Source organism: Mobula hypostoma, chromosome X1, assembly GCF_963921235.1.
Source record: "Mobula hypostoma chromosome X1, sMobHyp1.1, whole genome shotgun sequence".
NCBI classification, from domain to species: domain Eukaryota; kingdom Metazoa; phylum Chordata; class Chondrichthyes; order Myliobatiformes; family Myliobatidae; genus Mobula; species Mobula hypostoma.
The window spans coordinates 8,369,508-8,382,935 of record NC_086128.1 but is presented as its reverse complement, the minus strand read 5'-3'; the positions used below and the strand labels follow the sequence as shown (position 1 = coordinate 8,382,935).

The following is a 13,428-nucleotide window of genomic DNA, read 5'->3' as shown; positions in this document are numbered from 1 at the left end:
TTTGTAAGAGTTAGAAGTGGGCAGTGCAAGGTTGTGGGCAATATCAGGTTGGAGGCAGTGAAGGAGAGATCTCCTGACGTGACAGTATAGGATATGGTAGCTTGTAGTTTGTTTCATTGTCTATAGGGTCATGGTCAATGGTATGTATAAGGAAGTACTCAAGTGTTGCCATCTTATCTGTGCAAGATAGAGTTCAATCTCCCAGACCACAATGGCACCACTCTCCATTGCAGGTTTGATGACAAGGCTGGGGTTGGTGCAGAGCAGATGGAGAGCAGTGTTTTTGGAGGGAGTGAGTCTGAAGGGGTGAGGGAAGGCATCTGGTATCACGTCTGTGATTGGAAATGAGAAGATCAAGAGAGGATAAAAAAGCCAGAAGGAGGAGCCCAAGAGGAAGAGGACTGTTGGAGACAAGAGAAGGCATCATCAGTGGGGAGTGGGAGGAGGAATCTGAACCAGAGAAATCATCATGCAAGTGCTGACAACAGAAGAAGAATAGCCAAACATCATGATGATTCCAGTATGCATTGAGGAGCAGGAAGAGGAGTACAAAGATGAGTCCTTTGCTGAGATAGAGCACTCATAATAAGAGATGGGGAGGTCAGTGGAGGTGGAGTGGTAAAGACCCAGCAGGGATTGGAATTGGGGAAAGGAGTGGGGTTAGCAGAAAGTAATGAGAAGGAGGGTTTGGGGGAATGGGGATGAAAGGAGAAATGGGGGAGAGAGGGGGTTTGGGGGAGTTTTGGGAGGTGAGATCATAGGCATGTTCGGGTTGTGGGAAGAGGTGAGATCAGCAGCAGCAGAAGAGTGCAGAGATGCCCAGAAAGTGTCTGGAGCCTGGAAATGAGCAGGAGAAGTTGGAGAACCAGGCACAGTGTGGGGAAGATAACCTTCAAATAACTTTCAATTACATTCCAACGATCCTTGTTAAAATAGCTGAAACTGCCCAGGAGCCTGCCATCCCCTGTCATTAATGACATAATTAGGGAGAAGATGCAGATTGGTGGCTATGCACGGGGATGTTTTATTTTAAATTCAACATTAATTTTCACATTGGTATTCGAAAGATTCTTCTCTGAAGATTCATTCTTGAAGATCCTTATTCCAATTAACCAAGTGCAGAAGTTTGAAGAGACTTATTCATGTTAATTAGTTTCTTCAGTAAGCATATGATCTTCTTAAACTGATTTTCCTTTACCTTATTTGAAGGAGACTGGCTAAATCCACACTGCTTCTCATCCCACTGTTTGGGGTCAACTACATCGTCTTTGTCTTTGTCCCTGACCGTTTGAACGACTACTTCAGGCTGGTCTTTGACCTGGCTCTGGGGTCCTTCCAGGTAGGTACTATGACCTTTATAAACTCCTCAGATAGTCTTTGTTCTTTCAGACATCTGCAAAGAGAAGTTATTAATAAATGTATTTTGAACCAAAGGTGCCATGGTATGGAGCACAGGAACACAAGTTGTCTCACGACCCCATTCAATGAAGTTGTGACTAATCTTTATCCACCACTGCTCTCTACCTTGATGTTCTTTGGAACTAAAGTCTCAGGCTTGAAACCACCATATGAATTCAAATGGCTTGAAGAACTTTACTGTTTGACAAAGTACGTTGCAGACATGAGCTGGGGTTGACACAAAATAATCTGCAGATGCTGGGGTCAAAGCAACACTCACAACACGCTGGAGGAACTCAGCAGGTCGGGCAGCATCCGTGGAAAAGATCGGTCGACGTTTCGGGCCAGAACCCTTCGTGAAGGCCCAAAACGTCGACCTTTTCCACGGATGCTGCCCGACCTGCTGACTTCCTCCAGCGTGTTGTAACTAGGGTTGATATTACCACATTAAAATGAGTTTGGTATTCCAATCCCACTTTGACCTAGGCGTGAGCCTGCCGAATACAGGCTGTCCCTAATTTTACACATATTGTTCCTGTGGGAAATGGACAGGAGTCACATTAAATATTGAGCAAAGTGTTGTGTCTTTAATATTTCAATGATATCTGAGTAATCTTGTGTGTGTGTGTGTGTGTGTGTATATATATATAGATTGGTCGATTAAGCATTCTTGTTCATTTAAATAATTCATATTGGGTTATATGTATAAATACGTGAATCACATACATTGTCACACTACTACGAGATACGTGTGCGCCTCGCTTTAAGTAAACCCAAAGATAGGCTCACATTCCCAGCTCTCTTGTTTTCTTCTAATTGGTTTAATGCTTTGACGTCACAAAACATAACACAAAGATCCTCTAAAGTTGTAACTGGTGGTTTTAACAAACATTTCCAGCAGTAAAAAGCAGGGAGGCTTGCTAAATTTAAGCAAGAGAATCAGCCCATTTGTACTGCCAGGTATGTAATCTGCTCTTCTGATCAGTGAGCAAGAACACATGCCAGGAGCCAGCAGGTCCTGCTTTTAATATGCAGATCAGACTCTAGTTTAAGTGGGACTGTTCAAGTGGTCAGAGTTGAACATGATGGAAATAGTATGCAAAGTCAATGGATATCAGGAAGCTCTATTTGGCAAGATCAGCGGGGAGAATGTCATGATACGGCGCGCAAAGAGAGCAGAGACAGAAGAGAACTCATTCCTTTTGCCAGGGATGTACTTGCTGACTAATACAGGGAAAGCTTGGACTGCATCACCGTAAGTCAAAAACCACTTTAGCACAGCCAGTGCAAACCTCTGTACTATATCTTGGTAAACTGGGACAGAGCTCAAAATGAAAGGGCAAAAAGTCGAATACTTCCAATCTGCTGGCTTTCAAACCACTCAAGCCACTTATTCTCTCTGAGTCCACCAGCTACTCCATTTCAAATGTATTTAATTCAAGCAAAGGTTATGTATAACCAGTAGTGACAAGTGTGATTTGTGTAAACTTATTGTCCTTTCCCCACTCTTCCCAGGGTTTCATTGTTGCGATCCTGTACTGTTTTTTGAATGGAGAGGTAAGATCTATCATTTCTACACTAGCTTTGAAGTCAAATTGGCATTGATTGCCGCAGGCCTGCTTCCCTTGTGTGGTTGCAAGACAGGTGGCGAGGACTAGGCCTCAATCCTCAGCATTGCGTTTAGCGTGGCATCTGGGCTCAGTTGGGGTGGCCTCGCCTGTCAGTGCTGACCTCCAGTGTTAGATGGGTGGAATTACAGGCTGGTCTGCCAGGAACCATCAATTTATGGGACCTGTCACTCAGGGACTTGGATTAAAAATATGTTTCCTTAGGTGGCTATGTTCTTTTTTTTTCTTTCTTGTTATTTTGAATGCACAGGTATGTTTTGGCACCGTAGCCCCAGAGGAACACTGTCTCGTTCGGCTGTATCCACGTATGGTTTGAATGACAGCTAAACTTGATTTGATTTGAAGTTCTGCCTTGATATCTTCCCCACCTGATATGTTCAGGTAGTGACACTGCAGCAGAGTAGATTCAGAATGCAGAAGAGATTCACCAGGATGTTGCCTGGAATGGAGGTCTTTAGTTACCAGGAAAAATAAATAATTCTGGGATTGTTCTCAATAAAGTACAGGAGGCTGAGGAGATTTATAAAATTATGATGGCCATAAATAGAGTAGATATTCATAGTCTTTTTCCAAGGGAAGGGGAGTTTAAAACTAGAAGATGTGAGTTTAGGATGAGAGAAGAAATCCTTTAAAGAGATGTGATACGTTTTTTTTGTCATCCAGGGTGGCGGATATAAGGAACGAACTGCCAGAGGTGGTAGAGCCCGGTACGATTACAACATTAAAAAGATATTTGGACAAGTACATGGATAGGAAAGGTTCAGAGGGATATAGGCTAAAGATAAGAAAATGAGATTAATGTAGATAGGCACCTTTAAAGAAAATTATTTTAAAATTTATTATGTGCTCCTTTTTTTATACAACTTGGGATATTCATATATGCGTTCTCAAACAAAGGAGACACTGCACAAGTATTCAAGGCTAGAAAAAACACTTTATTAGAACTAGCACAAATGCAATGGAGAAAGGCAAACAAATGTCTACAGTAGTAGCAGTACAGAAATTAAAATAATATTTAGCATTCCCTAAACCAGCCGATCTCTGCAGTGTTGAAGGGGGCACTTTCTGACAGTTCTGACAATCTCACACTCAGCATTTTCTCTCTCTCTCTGTCTCTCTCTCTAGCTCTGACTTGACATACTCTAACTCCCTCAACGTACTTGTCTCTAGCTTCTTCGCATCAGCACTGGTCATGACCAAAACTCTCCCACTGCACAAAGAAAGTGCCCCTTTTTATATCCTTTAAGATTCCTTCACCCTGGTACTTTTCTATCCCTTTGTGGCACCCCCTCATCTCTTATGACCTCCAGCCCAGAAACATTATTTGGGAAAAAGAAGGCAACAGGTCTGTAAGTAGGAAAGCATTATTTACCAGTATCTCATCTTAATGATGTGTATTCAAAATAGAGACAAATTATTGGTCAATAAGAGGAAAACAGGCCATTACCACATTCCAACCTGACACCATTTTGTCTTCAAATTTCCATTTATTTTGGCATGTACCAAGAAAGAATCACGTTTAACTCTCTCCTCACATCATCTCAGTCAGCATAGACAAGTCGTGCTCTATAACTCTATGAATTTTTAACTCCCTTTGCAATTTTGGAAAGTTCATTCAAGCCATCTCAAAGTCTTGTTTTTCAAAGAGGAAACATTTTCCATAGACATAGAAAATGGCCACTCAGCCCATCAAATCAATGCTAGATCACAATGCAGTCCTATTCCCCCACTAATTTCGCCCTGTAACCTCCTCTCTCCACATTCTCAACAACTCATCTTGATTTTACTGGGACAATTCTCACTGGCCATTTAGTCTACCAATCCTTATGTCTTTTGGCACATGGGAGAAAACTGGAGGATGCAGGGAAACCCAAGCAATTTCAGGGAAATATGTGAACTTCCTACAGACAGTGCTCTAGTCCAGGATTGAACCAAGTATGCTGAATCTCTGAAGCAGCAGCTCTATCCAATTACACTATTGTGATGTAAAAGCATCCGTTAGTCTTGCAAGACCATGGATCTGTGCCTGGAAAGTCTTCACTCTCCAGGGCACAGGCCTGGGCAAGGTCGTATGGAAGACCAGCAGTTGCCCATGCTGCACGTCTCCCCTCTCCACGACACCAATGTTGTCCAAGGGAAGGGCATTAGGATCCACACAGCTTGGCAACAGTGTCGTCGCAGAGCAATGTGTGATTAAGTGCCCTCAAGGACACAACACGTTCCCTCGGCTGGGGCTCAAACTCACAACCTTCAGGTAGCTAGTCCCATGCCTTAACCACTTGGCCACGTGCCCACTATTGTGATGACCAATTTGGAATTGACTTGTTCACCAGGTTACTCTGGCTAGTTGGCCAGAACTATGCAGAGAGTACAGATACCTTCAAGTCAAATCTTTCTGCAGGAGCACTGCAGGGCAAGTTAACTTGCAGGTACGAGAACTGGTGGATAGCTGACTGCAGTTAAAGTGTCCATTTCTTATTCCCATCTTATCATCTCCCATTTGGCTACACCATATTTCTCTGCATCAAGCACTCCATTCACCATTCTAAACATTTCTTCCCTCCTGGTTGGGTGCAGTTTGTACTAGATGAGGAATAATCTCCTACTCCAACCACTTCCCACAACCATTACAAGGACAAGGGCAGCAACCACCCAAAGGTTGCTTGGAGATATATCATTAATTCTTTATTGTCACTGGGTCTAAATCCTGGAGGTATTTCCCCGGCTACATCATGGAAGACTCTCAAAAGAATGACTTCAGAAGTTCACCAGCTTCTCAAGGACAAAATTATGGACAGACATCAAACGCTGACTTTTTTAGCAATGTTCAGATCCCAAAATAATTAATATACTTTTTTTTATTGCAAAGCTGGCTTGCATTGATTCCAGAGTTGATTTCTATTTCAATAATTCTGAGTTCATGCAAGACTTAAGAATGTCTAAAGAATAACATTCCTGTTAACCCAATCTGCCTACCTCAGTAGGATGCTAAGCCAGCAATGCAGACAGAGCCAGTTAAGTAGTTGTATGTATCCTTGAGTGCATCTGTGGTATTGGCCAACAGAATGAGTGGACTTGGCTGTGAAATGCCCTTTTTGGTTTCTTTTGGATTTTTGCACCAATGAAGAGACATTCCCCAGAAGATAATTGACTGCATTGAATCTAAGTCATCCTTGCCGAAGTCTTCCATTGCGGACATTAGCAAAACTAGGAATCCACATTTGTCACCTTTTGCCAGCACCACTAATATTCAAACAACACAACTAGGAGAAAGAGGGAAATCCTCTAAAACATTAATCCCAACAAAGTATGAAGTTGTATAAGATGTAGGTGAGGCCTAATATGGAGTATTGTGTGCAGTTTTGGTCATCTACCTACAGGAAAGATGTAAATTCAGTTGAAAGAATACAGAGATTACAAGGATGTTACTGGGACTGGAGGGCCTGAGTTATAAGGAAAGATTGAATAGCTTAGGAGTGTATTCTTTAGAATGTAGAAGATTGAGAGGAGAGTTGATAGAGGTATATAAAATTATGAGGGATATAGACAGGGTAAATACAAGCAGGCCTCTTCCACTGAGGTTGGGTGGGACTACAACCAGAGGTTATGGGTTAAGTGTGAAAGGTGAAAAGTTGAAGGGAAACATAAAGGGGAGATGACTTCACTCAGGGGGTCGTGAGAGTGTGGAATGAGCTGCCAACACAGATGGTGCATGCGAGCTCAATTTTAACATTAAAGAGAAGTTTGGATAGGTACATGGATGGTAGGGGTATGGAGGGCTGTGGTTTTGGTGCAGGTCAATGGGAGTTGTTCCTTTCCACACTTTGTGGCACATTGGGCGGCAATCTTGCCGTTTCTTTAGCATTTTTGTCTGTTTTTTACGAGGCCGACCAGCATGGATGGAAAGCGCGCAAGGTTCCGGTTGGATTCGAACCTGTGACCACTCACCTCAAAGTCCGTTGTGGATGCCACTACACCACCGAACAGCCAGTTGATTGGAATAGGCAGTTTAAATGGTTTGACATGGACTAGATGGGCCAAAAGGCTTGTGTCTGGGATGTACTTTGACTCTATGAGTTGTACTTTAAGCAACCACCCTCCTGCACCAACTCTCTCATCTGCTTTCCCTTCAAATCAATTTCCCACTGGAAATTAGTGCTCAATGAATTTACTTTGATAAGCTTTACAAATCTTTAGTCTAAAAGCTTTACAGACTTTAGGCTGTACTTTAGATATCTGTTTACAAAGGATGAGTAATGGTTTTCAGGATTCAGCTGATATTCCTGTAGTATGTTAACACAAGAGAGTCTGCAGATGCTAGAAATCGTGAGCAACACACACAGAATACTGGAGAATCTCAGCAGGTCAGATAACATCCATGGAAATGAATAAACAGTCAATCTCGACTGGAAGGGAAGAGGGAAGTAGCCAAAATAAGAAGGCGGGGGAAGGGGAAAGAGTACAAGCTGGCCAGTGAGAGGTGAGACCAGATGAGGGGGAAGGTGTGTGGTTGGGGGGTGGGGGGCGGTGGTTGAAGTGAGAATCTGGAGGGGATGAGTGAATGAGGTGAAGGGCTGAAGAAGAAATCTAGTAGGAGAGGACAGTGGGCCATGGAAGAAAGGGGAGGAGGAGGGGCATCAGAGGGAGGAGATGGGCAGGGGAGGAGTAAGAGGGTAAACAGAAGGGGGAATGGAAGAGAGAGAGGAGGAGGGAGGGAGAGAGTTTGTATGTTCTCCAAATGACCACGTGGGTTTCCTCTAGGTGCTTTGGTTTCCTCCCATATGGGTTATGCTTAGGGTTAGTAAGGTGTGGGCATGCTGGGTTGACACTGCAAGTGTGGCGACACTTGCGGACTGCCCCGAGGATGTGTTAGTCATTGAAGCAGACAACGTATTTCATTGTATGTTTCGAGGTTTCAATGTACACATGACAAATAAAGCTAATCATTAAAAAGAATTAAGCATAAATGTTTATGGAACTCTATTATATAATCAGACTCAATAGCAGATTGAAAACACATGATTAGACAGACAGATACAAACAGAATACTGAAAGAGCTCAGCAGGTCAGGCAGCATCTATGGAGGGAAATGAATAGTTGATGTTTTGAGCCAAAACTCTTCATCCGCACTGGCCTGTCCAGCATGTTGTGTATGTTGTTTAAGATTTCCAACATCTGCACAATCTCTTGTGTCCTACATAGTTAGCCATTGACATCCGCTGCCTCCACCTTGATTGTGAATTCCAAACCGAAGAATGTCTTAGCCAAGCCTTATCTCTGATAACCTCATTTCTTTTGCCTTTCCCTCCACACACTTCTAACATACCAGTGCAATGTAAAGTAAGATAATAAACATATGATGCTCATACCTAATTAATATTTCTTGAGAAATGATAAATACAATTTGATCAGAGAAATTTTAACCACAGGGGATTGGTTAGAGCATACAACACAGAATAGTACAGCACAGGAACAGACCCTTCAGCACAACATTGTGGTTACCAAAGAAATTAATAATCAAATGTCTAGCTAAACTAATCCGTTTTGCCGACACAATATCCATATCCTTCCTTTTCCTGCACAATCATGAGCCTGCCTAAGAGCTTTCGAGCTCCCCTATCTTATTTACCTCCACCACCACTCCTGGCAGCATATCTGTCCTCTCACTGCTGCCTTCTTCTTCTTCTTAAGCCCACCACCCCTAATGAGGCCTATGCCACTGACAGCACCAGAGTCTTCTGACCTGCCTGGGCCATTCTTTCAGTCTTTCTTTTGCAACCAGGCTTGGGACCATCTATGGCAGAGTTGTCCTCTCACTGTGTTTCAGTTTTAAAAACCATTTAGATTTGCCACAATCAACTCCACAAAGTGTTTCTGTTAGTAGAGCATAAACATATGAATATTTTATTAAATGTGCTTACCATAACCTTTCTCTAACACCTAATGTATTGAAACATACTGCAAGACGCTGGTGTTCCATTATCCCAATTCAATGTTAAGCTTCTTTTAGCTCATTCACAACCCTACCCTTAACTCTGGGCCTTGTGTCTGATTGATATAATTGTCCACTGACAAGCTCTCACATAAAGCACGTTTTGTTCCACCACATGCAAACACTAAATGCACTTCTCCCTATGTTGACCAATCGCTGGACTACGTTCTCCAAACTCAGACATTAAAACTTAGACAAACAAATTCGACAAGCAAGACCATCAATTAATCTTTTCTTTTTTCTTCCCATTATTAAACTGCTGTAAGCATTGATTTTATGGAAACCTACAGTACAAAGGAGAATTGAATAAGTGACTGATTTTTAGAGCCTCCACTGATGAAGATTTTGCATTTGGTTCTGCAGGTGCAGCTGGAACTTGGCCGGAAGTGGCGGAGATGGTGCACACAATGGTACCTCACAGCCAACTCAAGATACTGCTTCCCGTCCATGGAGAACCACGCCACAAAGGAAGGCACCCAAATATCAATGGTGTCCTGCTACAGCTCCCAAATCCAAGCTGCTAACAATGATCACCCTGACCCAAACGTCACGACTGTGCAGTGAAGTGAAAGTTAGGTTGGGTTAGGGACGGAGGGTACCACGCCTTCCAACTTAAGCGGAGATTTTCTGAGCATTCAATATCAGCCACGCACAACATGAAATCTGACCATAGTGTCATAGGCATACTTGTTTGACACCACAAGCCATTAGAAAATCAGCCTTAGAAGGTAATGATTAAGGTAATTTAGCATTTTTATTCAATGATACTCATTGCCATATGAAATAAAAAAATTGTTTCACTCTTGAGATAGCTGTCAGTGGTGCCAGTAAATGAAGACCTTGACGAATCATATGAGGTTTCTCTGAGCATTTCTGGACCTCCATTAAAATTTTAGACATAGGAATGCTGCACAGACAGAAATTCATATTGTGTGGTGTACTGTATGTGTGATGCACTAACCTCTGATCATTCTAAGCCACTTCTAAAATTCCGCTCCTTGGATTTCACCAGATTTGAATTTCAGAAGTGAACTTTAACTGGAAATGCTACTTCATCATAGTGTGAGCAGCAGAGATCACATTTCTGCTTGTTATCTGCTTTGTAGGATGTAAAATAGACTCTTAGTTTTTAAAATGAATTTTAATGTGATTGCATTTCTCATCAATCCAGTGAGCTTCGTGCTGAGGATGGTTGTTTAGTTGTGTGCAGCCCTTTCATCTCTAACCAAGCAGACAGGATTCAAATATAAGCCATAACCTTGCCTCATTCACTGTGTGTGACACGTCTGTGATGTTTCTGGGTGGTGACAAGATGCTATGTCAGTGAAAGATGCTCCTTCATTCCTGGCAAGTGTCTCATCACAGGGCTTCTAATCCCATCTATCAGTCGTGATTCCTGGAGCTGCCAGTATAGTCTATTCATAGAATCACAGAACACGCTAACAGGCCCTTCAGCCCGTCAAGTCTTTCCTGTTCTTCAGATTCCTGTCCACACTAATCCTACACTATTCTCCCCACATTCCCATCAACTTCTAAACCCTCAGTTACGCATTAGGATCAATTTACAACGTCTATCTATCTGAGCACTCGGTACGTCTTTGGGATGCAAGAGAAAACTGGAGCATCCAGAGGAGGCCACAGAGTCGCAGGGTGAGCGGGCAAACTTCCCACAGGCAGGCAGCATTGGAGGAGAGGACTGGATGCAGGTTGCTGGAGCTGTGAGATACAACCTTTGGTGATGCTGACCATATAATTCACAATAAGGGAGCTGGGTCAATTGGGAAAAAGGGGAGCAGTGGAGGGGCAGAGCAGTAGCCCGGGCAGCAGATCAGTAGAGCTAGGGGAGTTGGGGGGAGGGTGTAAGCAGAAAGTCTGGGAGTGGGAGTGAGCACTGAGGATAGAATTTTGGAGCTGGTGTGTGGAAGATATGTAAGTCAGGAGTGAAGCAGTAAGGCTGAGAGTGAGAAAGGTAGAAAGAAGTTGAGCATGTAGCCAAGAGCCACAAGGAACTGACCGTTGCCACCCAGAATCCTTATCTGGATCCCCGATATTTTACTGTGCTTCACTGTAGCCATCATGGAGAGCAAATTAACCCCATAGTATAAACTACCTTCCCCATCACACACCTGCTCCATCAGCCACTTTCTTGGGAGGTCTTTCCCTGTCTGGTGATCCTTATCACATAGAGGAAAAAAAGATTACTCTGTACAGTTGCTGAGACAGTGAAGTTAAAGACCATCAACCAGTAATTTATACACTGTAGTTGTTTATTTTGGTGCAATACAACAACAAATGGCAAATAAAAGGCATAAAATGCAAATGTCCTCAGGTGTGTGAAAGCTTTGAAATGATGATAATGAATGCTACCAATTCTGGAAATTTCTATTAGTTTCAAGTTCAAGTTTAATTGTCATGCAACCATACATAAATACCCATGAGTACAGTCAAATGAAACAGCATTTACTCTGGGGCCAAGGTGCAAAACACAGTACCAACAGTCACATATAACACATAATATATCAGTAGAATACAGACACACAAAAAAATATAGTCCAAGTCGCTAAGTCCTTGAATGCTGCAACAGTTTGCAGTCGAACACAATCCAACTTGTCTTCAGCCGAGCGAAAACTGATGGGGGGGCAGCACCAACTCCCAAGAATGTGCTTTGATCTGTCCATGCCCAGGGTCTTTTCTGCACAGCTACATTACCCGAGGGGAACTGTCCAGACTGCAGAGGAGCAGAAGGGGTGAGTTGTCACCAGAGCATCCTGACCTGAAGAGTGCAATGCACCAACAGAGGTGTCTTTACAACAGCCATGTATACGCAATCCTTTAACACTCTCTTACACATATACACGGTACTGCTTCCTCATCGAGCCCCCAACAGCACAGAAACAGCCATTTGGCTCATCATGTGCACATCGACACTTTTGCCTAGTTGCACTAATCTCACTTACCTGCATACCTTGCCTGTTTTAGGTGTCTGCCTAAATGTCACTTAAATGTAGTAAATGCATCTGATTACGCAGCTTCCTGTGACAGTGTGTTTCAGATGTCAACCTCTCTACTAAACTCATAGAAACCATCAACTACTTACATACAAAATAAAACAGCCAACAATAAATTCATTCCTTCTCTTGTCTCTTCATTTTCTGAGCTCTTAACAGCAAGCTGCGTTTAACATATTTGAAACATCCACTCCAGGACTTGGTAATTCTAGTGGATCAGTTTTCTCGAGAGGCTTCAAGCACACCTTGTCTCAAGTCCTTCAATAAATGTTGTTCAACATGATTGTCCTCTTTACTGTGAGTAGAATGGACTACATATTCACAATCACATCTATTCGCATGAACTTAATCTGGAGACTGATAACCACAATACTGCACCTTGCCCATAATTCAGAGGCCCTTCCCATGTGCCCAATACTGATTTGCACTATCTGAATGGAGACTGTTTAAGGTACTTCAGATACGTGGCCTGGCCGATAACTAATTGACTTGCTTTGATGCTGAAGATTACTGTTGCTTCCTCAATGAAGTGTGCTGGTCTAGGTACACTCCTCTCTTGCAGCATTCCCATTTCTACCTCCTCAGTTGATGCCACTGTGTATATGATACCCCAGTGGGACAGTTCCATGAACTTGCCACTTGCTATTCAGTCATTTGGAGACCAGCATCTTCGCAGGTAGTTATTATCTTCAGAAAGATACAGCGCATCTACCCGCATATTGTGACAATTGTAGTATTTGACCAGTTTGAACTGAGGCTGAGTAATTCCCGTAACATCCAAGGCAAGACACAAGGCCTATTGGTTTCCTGTTGGATTTGTATGTAGCATGTCATAAAGGGGAGGACCAGGCACCCAGACCAATCCCATGAGCTGATTTCCAAAGCAATACAAGCTTATGATTTTTAGTGCTGTCTCTACTCTGGCAGCTATTCAACATACTCCCTTGAACATTAGGTCTACTAAATTAAATATTTCACCTGAATTCCCTTATCTATGAGTCAGCATGCCAAGTGCCCCACAATGCCCAATCTGAAAAAGTTTGGAAGCTCCATCTTTATCGACCACCTGACCACGATTTCACTAGCCATTCCCTTGGGTGCATATATAACCATATAACAATTACAGCACAGAAACCGGCTATCTCGGCCCTTCTACTCCATGCTGAACGCTTACTCTCACCTAGTCCCACTGACCTGCACTCAGCCCATAACCCTCCATTCCTTTCCTGTCCATATATCTATCCAATTTAACTTTAAATGACAACATCAAACCTACCTCAACCACTTCTGCTGGAAGCTCGTTCTACACAGCTACCAGTCTCTGAGTAAAGAAGTTCCCCCTCATGTTACCCCTAAACTTTTGCCCTTTCACTCTCAACTCATGCAAACACATATCTCTTGA

At 42.9% G+C, this 13,428-nt stretch overlaps 1 protein-coding gene across 1 annotated transcript in view; it reads left to right on the top strand.

Annotated features, from left to right (window-relative positions):
* LOC134340321 (vasoactive intestinal polypeptide receptor-like) overlaps positions 1–11,897 on the top strand; it is a 238,928-nt gene extending 227,031 nt beyond the window's left edge. The window contains exons 11-13 of the mRNA XM_063037409.1: positions 1,210–1,339; positions 2,914–2,955; positions 9,382–11,897. Coding sequence (XP_062893479.1) covers positions 1,210–1,339; positions 2,914–2,955; positions 9,382–9,582 — 373 coding nt within the window. The 3' untranslated portion in view covers positions 9,583–11,897. The remainder of the gene's footprint in view (positions 1–1,209; positions 1,340–2,913; positions 2,956–9,381) is intronic.
* Positions 11,898–13,428: the final 1,531 nt, after the last annotated feature.